Source organism: Colletotrichum fructicola (genome assembly GCF_000319635.2).
Source record: "Colletotrichum fructicola Nara gc5 chromosome Unknown KSG_Nara_v1_contig03, whole genome shotgun sequence".
Lineage (NCBI taxonomy): Eukaryota > Fungi > Ascomycota > Sordariomycetes > Glomerellales > Glomerellaceae > Colletotrichum > Colletotrichum fructicola.
The window spans coordinates 5,221,095-5,237,584 of record NW_027094053.1 but is presented as its reverse complement, the minus strand read 5'-3'; the positions used below and the strand labels follow the sequence as shown (position 1 = coordinate 5,237,584).

The 16,490-nt window shown below is 52.2% G+C and overlaps 5 protein-coding genes across 5 annotated transcripts; 2 read left to right on the top strand and 3 right to left on the bottom strand.

The window, feature by feature from the left end:
• Positions 1-557: 557 nt before the first annotated feature.
• EPHX2-1 (Bifunctional epoxide hydrolase 2) lies at positions 558-1,532 on the top strand (the record flags this gene model as incomplete). The annotated part of the gene is made up of 1 exon (XM_032022929.1): positions 558-1,532. One exon carries the CDS (start codon positions 558-560, stop codon positions 1,530-1,532), a length of 975 nt encoding a protein of 324 aa, XP_031880314.1.
• A 1,005-nt stretch (positions 1,533-2,537) lies between these two features.
• CGGC5_v006257 (uncharacterized protein) lies at positions 2,538-3,857 on the top strand (the record flags this gene model as incomplete). Its single annotated transcript, XM_032022928.1, has 1 exon — positions 2,538-3,857. One exon carries the CDS (start codon positions 2,538-2,540, stop codon positions 3,855-3,857), a length of 1,320 nt encoding a protein of 439 aa, XP_031880315.1.
• Positions 3,858-5,947: 2,090 nt separating this feature from the next.
• CGGC5_v006256 (uncharacterized protein) lies at positions 5,948-6,291 on the bottom strand (the record flags this gene model as incomplete). The annotated part of the gene is made up of 3 exons (XM_066151671.1): positions 5,948-6,005; positions 6,057-6,079; positions 6,169-6,291. 3 exons carry the CDS (start codon positions 6,289-6,291, stop codon positions 5,948-5,950), a joined length of 204 nt encoding a protein of 67 aa, XP_066009230.1.
• A 1,028-nt stretch (positions 6,292-7,319) lies between these two features.
• On the bottom strand, positions 7,320-8,635 carry CGGC5_v006255 (uncharacterized protein; the record flags this gene model as incomplete). Its single annotated transcript, XM_032022927.1, has 2 exons — positions 7,320-8,311; positions 8,380-8,635. The coding sequence occupies 2 exons, from the start codon at positions 8,633-8,635 to the stop codon at positions 7,320-7,322; spliced, it is 1,248 nt and encodes a 415-aa protein (XP_031880312.1).
• Positions 8,636-13,912: 5,277 nt separating this feature from the next.
• utp15 (U3 small nucleolar RNA-associated protein 15) lies at positions 13,913-15,514 on the bottom strand (the record flags this gene model as incomplete). Its single annotated transcript, XM_032022926.1, has 1 exon — positions 13,913-15,514. One exon carries the CDS (start codon positions 15,512-15,514, stop codon positions 13,913-13,915), a length of 1,602 nt encoding a protein of 533 aa, XP_031880313.1.
• Positions 15,515-16,490: the final 976 nt, after the last annotated feature.

Sequence of the window (16,490 nt, the reverse complement as noted above, 5' to 3'; positions counted from 1 at the left end):
AAACAATGTCTCTCCCGTATCAAGGCAGCCGGTGTCGATCTCATGCACGCCTCGGACCCGATTAGTGCTGACGCGCTGCAGATACATACAACTTTGTTTGCACGTACATGACGGAGGGCGGGTCGCTTTTGTGACTTGCCTGTTTGGTCGTTGAGGGCATTTGTCTCAGAGGGTGCGGCGGATGTGAGCCTGATCGGTTTAGATGGAGTTGAGATCTTCGAAATGAGTAGATTGGTTGCTCCTCCATTGAGGACTTTGATCATTGAGGACTTTGATGTTGATCATCAAGGCTAAGAAGGTGTTGGTGATGTGCAAGTAGTCTAGCCGTTCGGGTGAGATCTTAGTAAGCCCGTGGCTCGGAAACATTTCGTCGACTTTTGATGTCATACTGTTGAGTCTCCAAGACCGAGCCATAGCACTATTAAGTATACCTAGTCTCGAATATCAGAAAAAAACTCCTCTTCCATTCTTGAACTTCTTATCAGATGTCAGTATCGGATACTTGTACCATAGCCCTCGAAGAGAATAGTTGGACAATCATAAAGAAGGTCTTCCACATGGACTCAATCCCTTCCAAAATTTTCCAACTCTCACCTACAATCTCTTACAAGTACTACGTCTCGAAACCTTCCAAATCATCATTTCCAACAGTCCTCTTTCTCCATGGCTTTCCCTCCAGTGCCGCCGACTTCGCCCCGCAACTCACCCACCTCATCTCCCTCGGCTACGGCATCCTCGCATCTGATCTCTTAGGTTATGGCGGGACATCCAAGCCTCATGACCCGCAAGAATACGTCTGGCGCACGATGAGCGCACATATTGCCGCCATCCTTGACGCCGAGTCCCTCGATACTGTAGTTGGCGTCGGTCATGACCTCGGATCATGGTTTCTCAGCAGACTTTACCACTTTTACCCTTCCCGCTTCCGAGGTCTGGTCTTCCTGGACGTCGGGTATGCTGTGCCCGGCCAGAAGTTCGATGTTGAAATGATCAACCGAATGACGAAGGAGATGACAGGGGAGGAACGCTTTCGATACTGGGATCTGTTCACGGACGAAGAAGGGGTGGCATTGATGGATCGGAATGTTGAGAGCGTGGTGTCGCTGATGCATGCCTCCCCTGAAGTCATGGCTGCGAATCTTGGACCCAAAGATAAGGCGAGAGAGTGGGTTGCTGCCGGGCGTATTGCGCAGAGTCACTTCTTCGGGGACGAAACGAGCAGCTATTTTAAGCATAAGGTGGCCATGTTCAGAGATGGCGGCTGGACGGGGCCGACAAATTGGTATAAGGCTCTGAGGGAAAATATGTCATGGGAGGATGAAAAGAATATGAAGAACGAGCTTGAAGTTTCAGTGTTGGTCGTGGGATGTGGGAGGGATGAGATGACGGTGGCTGGGTTGCAGGACCAAATGACCAGGCCGTGGGCAAAGGGCGGATACAGGTTCGAGGTGCTTGATACAGGGCACTGGGTTATGCTTGAGGACGAGAGTGGTATGAATAGGCTGTTGGTCGAGTTCCTCCAAAGTCTATGACACGATCCAGTACTATATTAGTAGACAACTCCCAAACTAACATTCTCTATACCGCTATATCAAAATAAGTAACAGTCTGTCATTTGCCACTACTTGTCTTAAATTCATTGTTGAGACTCGCGCAAGGCCTCTTCCTTGTCCTCGCGGGCATGTCGCTGGTTGAGCAAGACCTCAGCGTCACATTCGTCTCTTGCAACAGCAGCTGACCGACTCCATGGCAGGTGGCACCGTGAAAGATGGCTTATCGGGCGGGCTGACAGGCCTCTGCTCCTTCAATTGCGATTACCTACGAGGAGCACGCGTGCATCTGCACAAAGTATGCTTCAGAGGGGGGGTGATGGAGGTATTGAAAGACGGTTAGGCCGCTAGACAGCGTTGTAGATCAGAATAGGGTCATGGTGTTTTATTAAGAATATTGTGGGTCCAGAAAGCTTCGTCTTGACTCACAGACGTTGCTGTAGAATCTCAAATTCATAGAGAACGCGACTTCGATAAGCGTGACTAGTCCATATGATCTGAACCTGAAAGATCGTTGGCACAATGCAGGGGTTGATGGGAAGTGACCAGGGTTGTTTGCGCTAGCAAGACACACCTGCCCGAATTTCTATTGTGACCCGCAGATACAAACAGTCAGTTACTCACACTCTCTCCAGTAGCTCCAACACATGCGCGGATACTAAAAAGGACTTGTCCATCCGCCGAATCCTTGACTGGGCCCTGTTCCTCCTCTTCATCTTAAGTCCATGCTATTAGTGCCTCCGACTCAGATAACTGATTTCATTTGAAAGGATGGACGATGCGTTCATAGTACGGCCGCCGCCGGGCGACGACCATCGAGACGCACTCCGTGGCCACCGGCTGCCGACTGATCTTAGCCACTGGGTCTCTGCGTGCGTGATACGCGGTATTCGGCACCATGAAGCTTTTGCAACGTCGGAAGTCCAGAGGCTCTGCTCAGAATCGCACAAAAAAGCCTTTTCTCGCGCCCGCAACGCTCGGCTTATCATGAGCAACATCATCCCGAACATGGCATCCGCCGATGAAAAGCCGTATTGCATTTGGTATCCAGACGTGGCTAGCGAAGAAACGTACCGCCAACTGGCAAAGCGTTACCCCGACATGCGGTATGTGGTCGGCCGGGCCTGTGCCGTAGCTGGCTATGCCGGCCTCTACGACGAACTCGGTCTCCTGCCTGAAATCTCCATCGCGGAAGAGGCCAGGGACAATTTCTCAAACGAAGGATCTAAAGCCATATTCGACACGATAATGCGCCAGCCTGTGTGCTACGAAATTCTCGACGACTACTCCCGGTCTTCCCACTCCGACAGGCCGACCTCGCCCGCGTTTATGAATGGTGACACAGCTGTGCGGTCCTCGTTGGACGTCCGACTCGGGCTAGACAAGTACCAGGATTGGGGTAAGCACTACTTCAACATCGCCGAAGACTACAACATCGACGAAACCTCATCGGAAAAGACCAACAATGAGGAACTCGCCCCTGAGCACATTGCGTTATTCTACACGCCCCTCCTCTCGCACCTGCCGACCAACAATAAGGATGCTTTGATCCTCATGGCGGCTTATGAGGGGAATATTGAACGATATGTCCGCCTCCGCCGGCCGGAAATGCTCCACGACGAACACGCGGCCGTCCTTCGCGGCATCTACCACAACACCACCTTTGCCAAGTGGTGGTATCTGCAGGAAATTAACCCAAGCAACCGCTCCATCAGGACTGCTGCCCTGGCGCGCTTCATCATGGTCAACGACCTGTCACACATCACACCCTCCAGCCCCAGCAAACACCAAGTGCCCGCGATGATCTGGTGGCCCCTGATTCCAGAGGAAGAGACGCTGAAGGAGCTCGTCCGCCGCCGGCCTGATATGAAGTTGCAAGTGGCCATGGCATGCATCGCGGGCGACTATAGGGCTCTCTGGGAGGATCTCGCGCCGCCCCCGTGCTCGGAGGTCTGGGACCAGGCGCGGCAGGCACAGACTCGCAGCTGGCCAAACAGCCCCAACAGAAACTACTATGTCGACTACCTGGAGCAACATGCCAAGGAACTGGGGTGCGATATTGTGGACTTGCGAACAAACTCCGAATGTGAGGACGCGGCGGTCCGCAATAAGGAGCCGACGACGACGTGGCTCGACTCCGGGATCTATGCCCATGATTTTGCGCTGATGGACTCTAATCCCGACGAGGACGTTTATTCGACCACGGGTCAGGCTAATGCGGCTAGTTGGGAGTTGTTGATATGCTCAAGCGAGGAGATGAGGCGGCGGGCGCAGGAGGAGAACGGTCTTAGACTGTACGACGACTAGGTACTTCTACCTAGAGTTTCTAGATAACTAAGCGTCATCTTCACAAGTCTCTATTTCGCGAATGCTGATTAATCTATATTCTCTTAGCAGTTAATATCTGCAACTTAGGTAGGTTTATGTATAAGAAGTCTTCATAATATTAAAGCCTAGAGCTAACTATTAATTGTAGCTAGAGTAATTGCAGCTGCTAACTCTGTTGCAAAGTAACAAATCCTGGGTGGTGTGTCCGCAGGTCTGATCTTCAGAGGGCAGGTATGTGGTTATCGGTGGGAATCAATGAGGGCTTAGCGGCTCGTCTACGCTTGAGAGAATAGGTTACGCGGAGGTGAGACTGTTAGATCCCAAGGTTGAACTGCGGGCGGAATTACCCTGGATTTGTATTGATGTTACAACGGTAATAGGCGCCCCGTGCGGATCACGAGATCATGCCCAAATGCATTTTTCAAATCAGAACAATGTCTTGAAGCCCGTGCTCTTCGAACATATATCCAGGTTGATACACCCCATCCTGCTCCAGAAGACCGAGGCATTCATGTATGTTGCGTTCATCAGCCGTTCGGAATGAGATGTGAAAGCATCCTGAGCGACGAAATGTGGCTTGGTCTCCTGTCCCAGGGACTAATTGTAGCAAGAGACCAACTATCCCCTTATGGTTCCATGTTCTCTTCAAGGGCAGCAGATGAGTGGAGTCATTCAACCGCCACGCCTGATCATGCGCAATGTTCTCAACCAACTCGGGACTCAGGGACTTCTTGTCCTGCCATGAGGAAAAGCTGCTGACTGCTTTCGATTTGTAGGTCCTCCAGAAACCAGTGCTGGCAAGCATATCTGTGCTGACTTTTCTCAATGGCCCACGGATGGCAAGACCCCGTACAGCGGACGTTTCAAGGAAATTCAGCTGCAGGTCGGATTTAAAACCAACAGTGTCAGAAAGTACTCTGAGGGAGATGCAACTCAGCCTAGTGTCTGTGGTGTTAAATTCGGGCTTCAAGCTGTAGATCCATGTCTCGAGTTCCCCGCATAAAGAAGCCCACGACCAAGACGGAACTAGTCGCGTTGTTGGAAAGCCTCTTATCTGGCGGAGAGCGTGTCGTCTGGGGGTCCACAGCAACGAGTTTATAAGATCTTTCTCCCAGAAACCCGCAACGAAGTTATCGTCTAGCAGCTCGCCCACAGTATGCGCTAAACCGGCTGCAGCGGCCAAGCGGTCTTTTTCGAAGGTGATGTAAGTGCCGGCGTAGTGGTTCGTAAAGTCTCTCCAGAACGAGTACACAGATTCCTCGTCATCTTTCTTCAACGACCGTATGTTGCCCTCTGGAGAATCAAGACCTTGATACCACTCAGCGCAATCACCCAACGGGAACGTTTCGTTGGCTATGAGCTGATTACATTCCCACCAGATCTTTCCTGGTGTGTAATGAAGGATGCTGGGTGACAGAGCTCGTTCTTGGGCGACCCACGCTCGGGAATCTAGGTCGTTGAAAGTGATATGTTTTTGGTAGTCGATGAGATCAATATCCATATAAAACCCATTGAAACGGAGCTCCTTCAACTTCCAGTCGGGTCTCGTATCATCAACTAGAAGGCAATCGACATGCCATAGACGATTCGCAAATGGCAATAGGGGTCGCTCCCCGAACAGCCCGGTTTCGCCATTTTGGTAACTGGTTGCCGCGATATTGCATGCCGCGTATCGATAAACGTCCCCCATCATCTTCGATTCATTAGTCCAATCCTCCTTCGAATCTTGAATGATGCAAAGAGAATCTATCCAGATATGTTGGATACCAAGCCCGAAAGTAACGTCCATTGCATCTTTGAATGTATTCGGTAGCTCATGAACGGGCACCTTCTTTTGAAATGCTTCGTAGTTAACACTTGTCGTTTTCAGAAAGTTGCCGTTTCCCCAGCAATGACTCAACGTCGCATATGGAGTAGATATTGGTAACTCGTTTGTCTGGCAGATTTTGGCTGAAACGGTATGTGAACCGTGTGGTCTCCAGACATGAAGCAGACGGGTCGGCAGAACGCGTGAATCTAGCTTCCAAGTCCGGCAAGTAGTGTGATCTCTCGAACACTGTTCATACCAGCTACGCGCAAGTTCCATACTCATTGCAGATCTTGCACTTGTTGTCTTGGGGGCAGGGTCTGGCGCTTTTCAGCTTTAATCGTAATAAGCCACAGAATCATAGAGCGTACCTTGAAAGAACTCCGGCCCAAGACTCGATTTCCAGTTGGTTAAAGAGTTAAAAGTCATGGATGCTAGCAAGTCGGGACTTGCATACGGTGGGCCACACCGAGCGCTTGTCACCTTGTGCCCTACGCTGTCAAATAAATAGAACGAAAGCGAAATTTCGTGGCCAGTCAGTTTGATATCATCTGCAATCTTCATGGTGCATTGGATGGAACAAGCATCGCTCACACCAGTCGCCATTTCGGATTCATCGACGAATTCATCGAAACTCTGCAGAAGACTTTCACAGAGATAGCACCCGGCGCTGACGGATCTTCGCAAAGACGATATGGAATGATGATATGGGCGCAGGTCTGTGTGTAGTTCTTCGTCGTTGAATTTCATGGCGATTCTTCCTCTAGGAAATCCTCGGCAGACCGAGCACAACTTTGACACCACTTGACCTAAAGCGAGCACCAACGGTGCCGGTAAGTCTGTTTCGGACTCATTCCTATCATTCCTATGACAGTCGGAAGACGTCGGTTTGGAGCAGCCATTATCTTTTGTTTCCAAGGCGACATCTGGTGTTTGAGATGGTGCCGTGAGCTCGTCGTTTTGCATATTGAAGGAGATTCCTGTCCTGGGAAGAGGTGGCAGTGTCAGCTCAATATACGCAGTTGCGGTAAGCATAGTACCTGGGTCAGGACAAGCGACTTTGGCTAAAGTGTCGCATTCGTTGTCTGCAACTTGGTTAGAAACACCGAAATCCCCTCAATCGGATCCAACTCGGCTTTGGGTGATTGAAATAGCCCGATTGTTACGTAATGGCAGAAACGAATCCAACAGTGTGATCAGCTGGCGCTTATTGGACAGGCAATCGCAATGAACGCTTTATGCATCAGGATGGGGCCAGAAACGGCGGGGACTGCAACTTGATCGGCGGGTGCATAACCAACACCCCGCGAGCGAGCGTTGCATGGTTTTTCTTGGTCGGTCCTCATTCTCTGACCACATCGGCAAAGTGAGATAGATGGTACATGGGGGAAATCATGATACTCTTACAGTCACAGGAAATTGCAAAGAAGAATCAGAGAAACTCTGGTCAAATCGATTTTATTTTCTTTCCATACAAATACAATTGTCCAAAAGAGTCTTTCGAAAAGAAGGTGAAACTCGCCACATGCCAGACCCAGCACCAGTCTCTGAAGGTCTCACAATGGGTATCATGGCGCCCCCAGTACAAGAACAGAAGAATACAAGCTATGTTGCGTCCATGCATTTAGAGATGCTTAGTGACGCTTGGCCTTGCGCTTGCAGCCAGCCTTGGAGCCTCCGGAAGTAGAGGGAGTGGCAGAGACAGCAGCAGAAGAGACAGAGCTGGCAGGAGGAGCACCACTGGGACCAGCACCGCTAGGAGCAGCGCCGCTGGGGAAGGTGCCGTTGGGAGGGCCGCCAGCTCCTCCGGGGCCACCGCCAGAGTTTCCAGAGGAGGCGTCGACACCGCCGCCGGCATAGTAGTGAGCGGCGGCGCTGGCAGAGCTGGAGTAGTCGGCAGTGGTGTTGATACCAACGGTGATCCAGGCCAGAACACCCTGAGAGATGTCGTCGCCGAGGAGAACGTACTGGACAAACGGGTCGTAGTCATCGGTGGCCTCGCCGAATGCAATGCTATCGGCAGAGTTAAGCGTCAACTCCTGCTGGTTGGTGCTGTAAGGGGTGACGGCCTCAACTTCGGAAATGAGGGACTGATCGAAGAAGAGCTGGCCGACATGGTTGGTGGTACCGTCGACATAGGTATCGTTGTCGAGGACGGTAGCGCCGGAAGTGCTCTTGACGTGAATGTGAGTAGCACGGCCAGTGTAATGACCCGGGAACATGGTATCAAACTCAACAACACCATCGTCATCGGTCTGCTGAACACCGCGACCGAAGGTGGAGTTAAGACCACCTTGACCGGTGGCGGAGACACCGGAGTAGACGCCGGTAGCGTTGCAGTGCCAAGCGTCGATCAGGATCTCGGGCACTCCAGCACAGGTAGCGACATCGACAAATTGGACATCGAGATGCAGAGGCACACCAGACTGGCCATCGGTCATCTCGCTGCGGATGAGCTCGCCAGCAACCCAGTAGGGACCAATAGTGGTCTCGGGAACAACAACACAGCTAGCGTTCTGAGCGAAAAGGGTAGCCGGGTCGGTATCGAGAGTGTATCCCGCCGATGAGGCGTGGTCAATGGCCGCCCAGGTGTTCAGATTCTCCTCAGTGCGGCGACGGATGGGGGCTGGAAGTCGAGTTGTTAGTATTCACGAACTTTGATTTTGGATCTGCGAAAGAACTGTTGAGACTTACCATTGGCAGCAATAGATCGCTTGGCGCGAAGCTCCTTGAGCTTGGCATCGCGACGCTGGATGGCACGCTGCTTAAGGGCGGCATCGGCGGCAGAGCCGGCACAGGCGTTAAGAGCCCGGCGATTGTTGGCGGCAACAGAGCGGCGGAGAGCCATCTCACGCTTGTGGACCTGCGGGTCATGCTCCTCACCCGGGTGAGCAACAACTCCGGTCAGGAGGAGAGAGGCCGCCACGGCGACGCGGGTAATGGCAACCATGGTGATTTGGGTTGTAAGTGAAATGTCGAAAAAGAGAAGCCGAAAAAGAATGTTAACACCTCGAGCGAGAGGAAATTGTAGAGCAACCGATAAGAAGCGAAAGAAGACTGGTGGTGGTGAGAAAAGAAGAAGAGAACTTCATCCACTGCTTCTCATCGTACTTATGTACACCAACTCAGCAAGGGAAGACATCGCCATGATGATTTGCCTCCCGACTACCAACTCCAGTTGGCAGGGCGAGTATGCTCCCGCAATCTTTTGCAAACTGCGTACGTAGCGGTGACTCGTCATCATCTTTGTGCCACAGCATGGGTTCTGGCGTCGGCATAGACTGTAAACGGGTGCGATTGAGGCTGTAGTCAAATGCCAAGCCCCGGTATGTGGGAGCTTAGGCGGCGGAGGGTGTATCTTAGTGCGACTCCCGTACTTTGCGGGGAAGCACCGACGAATCAGAGCGGCCTTAATTAAATCACCTGCACGTCCGAATGGTTCGGATTTTTTAAGGAGTAATTAAGCCAGGGGTTAAAGATAAAATCAAGCGTAATGCCTTGTGGGGTCTGTGGATAGCATCTCCTGTGCTCTTCCACCGTAGCGCGCCTTCTGGACCAATTGTCTCGGGTGACGAGCAAACGCTATCCAGAATAGACGTTTCCTACGGAGACGCAGTCAGGTTTGTACGGTCCAGCCGTGTCTTGCATCATGGCTATCGACATACCAGGGTCGTGGACCAACCTCGGGTGTCGAAGCTAGGGGTAGTACAAGTTCCCAGCCGGGCTTAGCTTCTGTCTTGTACGCGTACGCCAGCAGCCCGAGAGCAGCTCGCCGTTCTTTCTAAGCAAGTTTACTATCGTGAGAATGTTTTCCCTCATTGAAATGTTGGGGCGTCTGCCACTTCACATGTCATTCGGTGCGTATGACAGAATGAAGGGATCATTGACCTGATCTGTAGTGCGACGACCAATGAATTCATGTTTTGCATTGATCTCCGTTGCTCCCACTTCACGAGACTGTTTGCAGTTCTTGGGAGCTGTTCATGGCGGGTGAATCCATTGAAATTCATAATACCTGTGCCAGAGGCCGAATAATGAGTGCATATGAGAGCGATCCCGGGCCAGCATTTGTCATCCCAGAGGCCAGAAAAGAACGTTGTTGGGACCGGAAATCGAACCAGTCCCGCGCCGCTGGCGACGTTATTGAGAATTTTCGAATTATTCCAATTATGTATAGAGTGAGCTATTACCAATAATCCTCTGGTGACTAGGAAACAAGGTCGATGATATGATCGAGGAAGGAAAAGCCGCCTTTAGTATCAAGCAAGAAGATCAGGCCGCATATGGTGTCTTGAGAACGAAGGCGAGATCTTTTGTCGCATCACGATATTCGCTAGATGTTTTAGAGACTTTGAAGACTGAACTTATTGGTTTGTCGTGCTGAGAACCAAGGATCAATGAAGAGATGGGTTGACGAAGAGCAGTCGACAGGAAGAAAAGCCGCCACATGCGGAAAAAGCCTCTTGGCCAAAGAGGTTAACTACAAAGGCCCTCAAATCTAGACTTCAAAAGTGTTATTTTTAACTTTTACGTAGATTCGTCACTTTTGATTCTATTTCTCTGGCCTCTAAGCTTTCTTTTCCTATTCCTCTTTCTGTTTCTCTTGCTACTCCTGTAATAGTAAGCTATAATAAGTACCCGAAGCTGTATTTCTACTCCTATGTCTTTGGCTGAAATAATATGCAGTTCAACACCAGATTCACAACAAAAATGTTCACCTGGCCCACTGTGCCATTTGAGATCCGCCAGACCATTCTCGAGCTCGTCATCAGTCATCAGAATCCAAAGCGCGACCTTGGCGAGCAACCAGACGGAAGAAGCACTGCTATATTCTCAACAGTCTGCACGGAATGGCAGTCTTTCTTCGAGGCAAAACATTTTAGGATGCTGTTATTGACTCAGCAATGCCTCTCAGACTTCAAAAGAATCGTTCAGGGTCGAAGGAGAAAACTGGTCAATCATGTTTGGCTTCGCATCGAGCTCAACCCTTACGACTGCAGATCGTGCCGGCTAGTGGAAGATCCCCTGGACGGGATCAGCAATCGGGTGATCTTTACAGATGCTCTCAAAGTGCTTTTTGGATGTCTAAGCACATGGAATGACTCCAGTGACCGAAGCGACAGAGGTTTGACGCTAGAGTTATCTGTGTACTCCCCGAGTGACGCAGAACACTTTTTCAAAGAGTACGACTTTACGCACAATCCCTACTCAGATGCGCCAGGGAACTTCCAGGCAACTTTAGCCGACAGAACGCATCCCAGGTTCCACGACCTCAATCACTTGTGGGAATCTGGCCGACGCGTGAATGATGACCAAAGACTGTTTTCAAATTGCCTCCGCATTCATGGTCTAAAAGGTCTCTGTATCGTCCCAACAAATTATGACGATAGCCCGCCGTTTTCTGCTAAGAAATGGTTACCAGAAGTAGGCGTTGTTACCAAATTACTCATCAGGAGGCAAAATTACCGACTGATCCATCCTGATGGTCTCGGCCAAATCCTCGAGAGATTGAAAGGGCTCCAAGATACCGTATGCGAAACACCGCAAATCCCTTTGCACCAGGCTCAGGCCACATTCGACAGCCGTAAGTCCCATTATTCATTTCTGTTTTCTTTTCTACAGAGACATTTCCCGCTTGACTCTAAGTCACGCAAAGTCCAATTGCTTGTTGCTGATTGATGACGCAATGCAGGGTATTGTCACATATTCAGGGATTGGATACCGACCACTTTGAAGCGTTTAACACTATTCGAAGACTTTGATGGGAATTTCTTTTCCTGTCTCAAATACTTATTAGAAGATTACGCAACTCGGCTCAATAATCGGGAGCTTGGTCTAGCTCTGATCTCTGCTAGCAAAGATTTGGAGAGCCTAGCCGCGTCCTTTATCGTCGACGCTGAGGACTTTCTCTATCCATTCAGGCCTAGAGATGACTTAGACCCCACTGAACAGAGAGCCGGGATTCAGGACTCCTGGGACTGTCTCGAAACGTTGGCACTCACGTCGCAAACATTATCAGCACGTCAATCCCGGAGCAAGATCAATGATCTTCTTCATGCTGCCGCCAATGCAGCTCGGAGAATGCCCAAGCTACGTGTCCTGGAGATCTGGTATGGACAAGGCACAGATGAAGGCTGCATTTTCCGTTACAACCGCAATGGCGGTAAGATCTTCCCTTTGAGCAGTCTTTGGTCCTCTTCTGTAAATGGGGAACAAAACTTGCCAGATCGAGATCTATCCATGAAGGCTAACACTTGAAGGGGAATATTACTTGGCAAAGTACGTGGTCGTTTGATTTTGCTCCACGGGTTCTCAGTTCATGGGCCGAGACAATATACCAACACTCTGGCGATCGTTTCGCATATTGTGACGTCCTTCAGGTCGAGAGCATGACCCTGGATGGTACACAATTTCCTGCGTCTATTTTACGGAGCCTGTGGTTGAGAGACCTGGCTCTTGATCAGATATCTTTTCGTCAACTGCAGATTGGGGGATCAGTCATGATACTGAGAGCACTTGATGCTTCACAACAGTCGGGTGCAAGATCATGGATTAAAAGTCTAGGGTCAGGGTGTTATTCGAGCCATTGCAGGGCAGAAGAATGGCGTATAAAGCCCGGTGCGCAACAACATCCTTGACTCTCCAAATTACGAGACACTTCCCACCATTTCTGCTCAGCAGCCCGCGGTCATGGAGGCCAACACATTGAGTATCTTTGCCCACCCGAAGGACTTCAATGAATCTGCAGTCATATATGACAGTTTCTTGTGAGTTTCTTATTCTGCTTGAATACACGTCAGTCGACAGTGTCCCAAAATACCAAGCTCCCAAGGTATCTATAAGCTACCTCTGCAGTGTGTATTCGCAAGATCGTGGATCATGGATCATAGCAAAGGCTTAGTCGTGGTTTCTTCAGAAAGCAAAGCGAGATACTAACAACTTCACATTTGTCGCCCGTTCTGGAGTGAAAACTGTGCATTGAAAGGAAGTCCTTTATATGCCAACTGCACTCTCCCCATGCTCCAGATCGCCACCCAAACAACTCGCATCCAGGCTGAATCCGCCAAAGATCATTGCTGAAGACGGCATATAAAACCGGTATCGAAAGCTCGAAAAGATTTAAATGACAAGTATGATGATGGCGAACCGTTTCCTGGAAACATTATGAACCAAGGGCTCGCTCATCGCGGCCCACATCAGGTCAAAACGAACACCAATATGGAGACCATCCCCCCCTCCTCCCGGCGCTCAAATCCCATCACCGCCGTCCAGCATCTTTGCGTCTTTCTCTCTTATTCCGGACCTTCGCACCAGCGGACAGATTGCTTGACTTTCCTGGTGCATAAGCAGTAGGCGGATGCGACTTCAACTCGCGTGAGACCGGTCATCTGCCGCCTGGGGCGGGGGCAAGATGCGTGGGTTTTGCATTATCCATCTTGGCTACGGCCGACGACATTGTTGAATAGTGCGGCATATCTTAAGGCTCCTTTATATACTTGTCCATGAAGTACTTTGGTTGGAAATTGGAAGTATGTGAAGCGCTGGCGAAATAGAGATTGCCAGCACTGATTCTCTGTTCACGAGAAGCTTGTCATAGCTGTCCGTCAGTTTGCCTGGGTCGAGGTAGTCGAAGACTTCATGGACTTACCTCCGGGTGCAGTAGCTTGTCATTGCCATTTTCTCTATGATCTTGTTTAGTTATCTCTCATCGTCGTCTTCGTCGTCGTCTTCGTCGTCGTCTTCGTCGTCGTCTCTCTTGACCTTATTCCCCGAGATAGCCAAAAGCATACGTCCAATAGCAAACTCCTCTGTAAGTAACCACAAGAGGACCGCAACATCAGAGTATCACAACCGCCATATGCGGATCACACACTCACTTCGGAGAAACTCATGACATGCTTAAACACAGACCTGGAGGGTATTCAATCTATCAACAAACGACCTCCCAAAAAGAGGGCCATTCTACACCACATAAATTACTTTTCTTCTTCTCCTTTTTGGTTCCTCTCCCCTTTTCCCTCCTTCGATCCGCCCCAACGCCATCGCAATGCATCAGTGACCAAGAAGTCAGAATCAAACAAGAGGGTCGTTTCCACGGGGACAAGAATACCGTGTAATCCATTTCCTCTTTCCCCCTTCTCCGTCATCTTTACAACCATGCAACCACATCCTTGGTCAGCGTCTCTTCCTCAAGCCGGGACGTGGAACACACAAAAGTCCCTCAACCTCAAGCAGCCCCCATCATCAAACTCTCCACCATCCCCACCGTCTGACACGCCAACTGCGCCTTCTCAACCTCATGCCTCACCCTCCTTTGCAACATCCTAAACCCCTCCCACAGCTCCGCGCTCGCCTCCGCGTACTCGGCATACAGCTCCACCAGCAACAGCCCAACCTCCACACAAACACCCACATACCGCGGGTCAATGATATGATCACACGTCCACTTCAGCACCGGCGCGACCGTCGCCTCGTTTCTGCCCTCCAGCGCCTCCCGCGTCGCCGACCGGTGCCGCAGCGCCATCAGCAGCGTCAGCACGCCCAGCGGCGAGTACTCCTTGTTCCCCTGCGCGTCCAGCGCCACGTCCAGCGCCGCGCCGTACCGCCCGTGCCGCAGCGCCTTCTGCCACGCGTTCTCCTTGCTCCGGCTGACCCTCGCGTCCTGCGCCACGATAACCTCCGCCTGGCCCTCCCCTAGCGCCTCGAGCCGCCGCATCGCCGACTGCTTGCGCTTCTTCCCCTTGACGATCTTGTCGTGCTCGTCGAGCGTGCCCGCCAGCAGCGCCGCCATCTCGCGCTCGCGCTCCTTCTGCCGCGCCGCCTCCGGGCCCGTCAGCCGCGTGCGCACCGACAGCACGCCCGACTGCATGCCCACCACGAGGTGGCGGTCCGCGTGCTCCGCCGCGTTCGACGCCGCGAGCACGCGCAGCGAGAGGATCGGCGACGGGTACTTGGTGCTCGACACCACGTTCCAGCCCGTCGTCTCGAACACCTTGACGTGGCCGTCGAGGCCGCCCGTCACGAGGCGCGAGCCGCCGGACGCGAGGCCGAGCGACGTGACCGTCTTCTGGTGGTTCGCGATCTGGTGCACGGGGCGCGCGGCGACGAGGTCGAGCACCGAGACGGTCGGCCCGGACGCCGCGAGCAGGGTCGTGCCGTTCGCCGCGAGCGGGAGGACGGCCTCGACGGGCGCCGCGTGCTTGAAGGTCATGACGGCGGCGTTGCTGCGCCCGCCTATCCTGGGGTCCCAGATCTTGACGGTCGCGTCGTAAGAACCCGAGACGATCGTGTTGGTGCCGTTCATGAACTCGGCGCAGCGGACGTAGTCCTGGTGGCCGACGAGGGTGTGCGTGGGGTCGTTGGCGACGAGGTCCCACAGGCGCACCGTCCGGTCGTCCGAGGCGGAGAGCAGCGTGGTGAGCTCCGAGTCACTGAAGCGGGTGGCCCAGACGGGCTGCTTGTGGGTGTTCCACGTCTTGAGGATGCTGCGGGAGGAGGTGTCGAAGACCTGCATGCGGCCGGTGTCCTCGGCGGCGACGAGGACGCGGCCGTCGCGGCGCAGGGAGCCGGAGCGCGCGACGTCGGCGAAGCGGGTGATTGTCTTTTCGAGCTTGCGGGTGCGCGACGAGTAGAGCTGCACGCGGGTGCCGGTGGTCACGGCGAAGAGGCCGTCGGAGGAGGTCGAGGAGATGTGCGTGATGGGGTACGACGTCGGCGAGGGGATCTGCAGCTGGTTCTTGAAGGACTTCCAGTAGCGCTGCTCGGCCGTCACCGGGGACGGGCCCGAGGGCAGCTTCACCTGCGGGAGGGGTCCCACGGTAGCTGCCATTTTGGTTGTGTTTGTTGGGTCTAGATAATGTGTGTGTTTTGGTCGTGCGAAGAGAGGGTGTAGGGGCGCAATTGGGGTGGTGGTTGCCTGCAGCGCAAGAAAATGAAGGTATCGTCGTGATGAACGCTGGTAAATATTTTTTTGGAGGTTGAAAGCTTCTGGTAAGGAAAAAAAAAAGATCTGAATTGAGAATTTCTTTGGACGCTAGGCTGATCTGGGACTAGCGTGCACCCCACCTTGCCGATAAGATAAGCCGCGGGGCCGGGGAGCTCAGGTCCGTTGGAATTCCTCAAAGAAAGCTCATGGCAAATTCAAGGTTAAGCTCATGGGAAAGGGACAGAATTCCATGGCCTGCACGATGAAATAAGTGTAACAGAAACCATGATGTTCTTGTTCTAGCTAGAGTAAGCATTGACTCCTCAAACCAGCAATACTCTTTGCGAGCCCTCTAGAGTCTTACTGCAGCAGTCTCTCTGTATGCCTCAAGCTCCCCTCTCACCCAAGCTCAACTACACCATCATGACAACCTCATCCCCTTCATCTCTCCCACCAAAGAACCCGTCACCTGCCATCGTCGACACAAACGCAAGACCGCCAAGAACCACGACCTCCCAACCTGACCCAGGAGCATCGGAGCATCAACACAAACCGTGCAACCAACCCCGCGGTTCAAAAGGTAGTCCTATCCAGCTTGCCTTTCCCGCGCCACTCTTGGCAAACAGGGCGCCTCCCCAAAACCACATCCCGCAAACTCGGCAAACACACACCCCTCACCTCTCTCTACAAGGCAACATCTCACCGAACCACACTTCACACCCTTCACCTGTCCAAAAACCCTCGCCCGCAAAACCTGCATCCCAGAACCATATCCAAACGCCCCCATGGATTACAAAAAAAAGCTTTCCTCTCGCCTGCTCACCGCCTCGATTGCCATGTACAAAGTGCAGAGCAACCACATGTCATGTCAGCCGCCTGC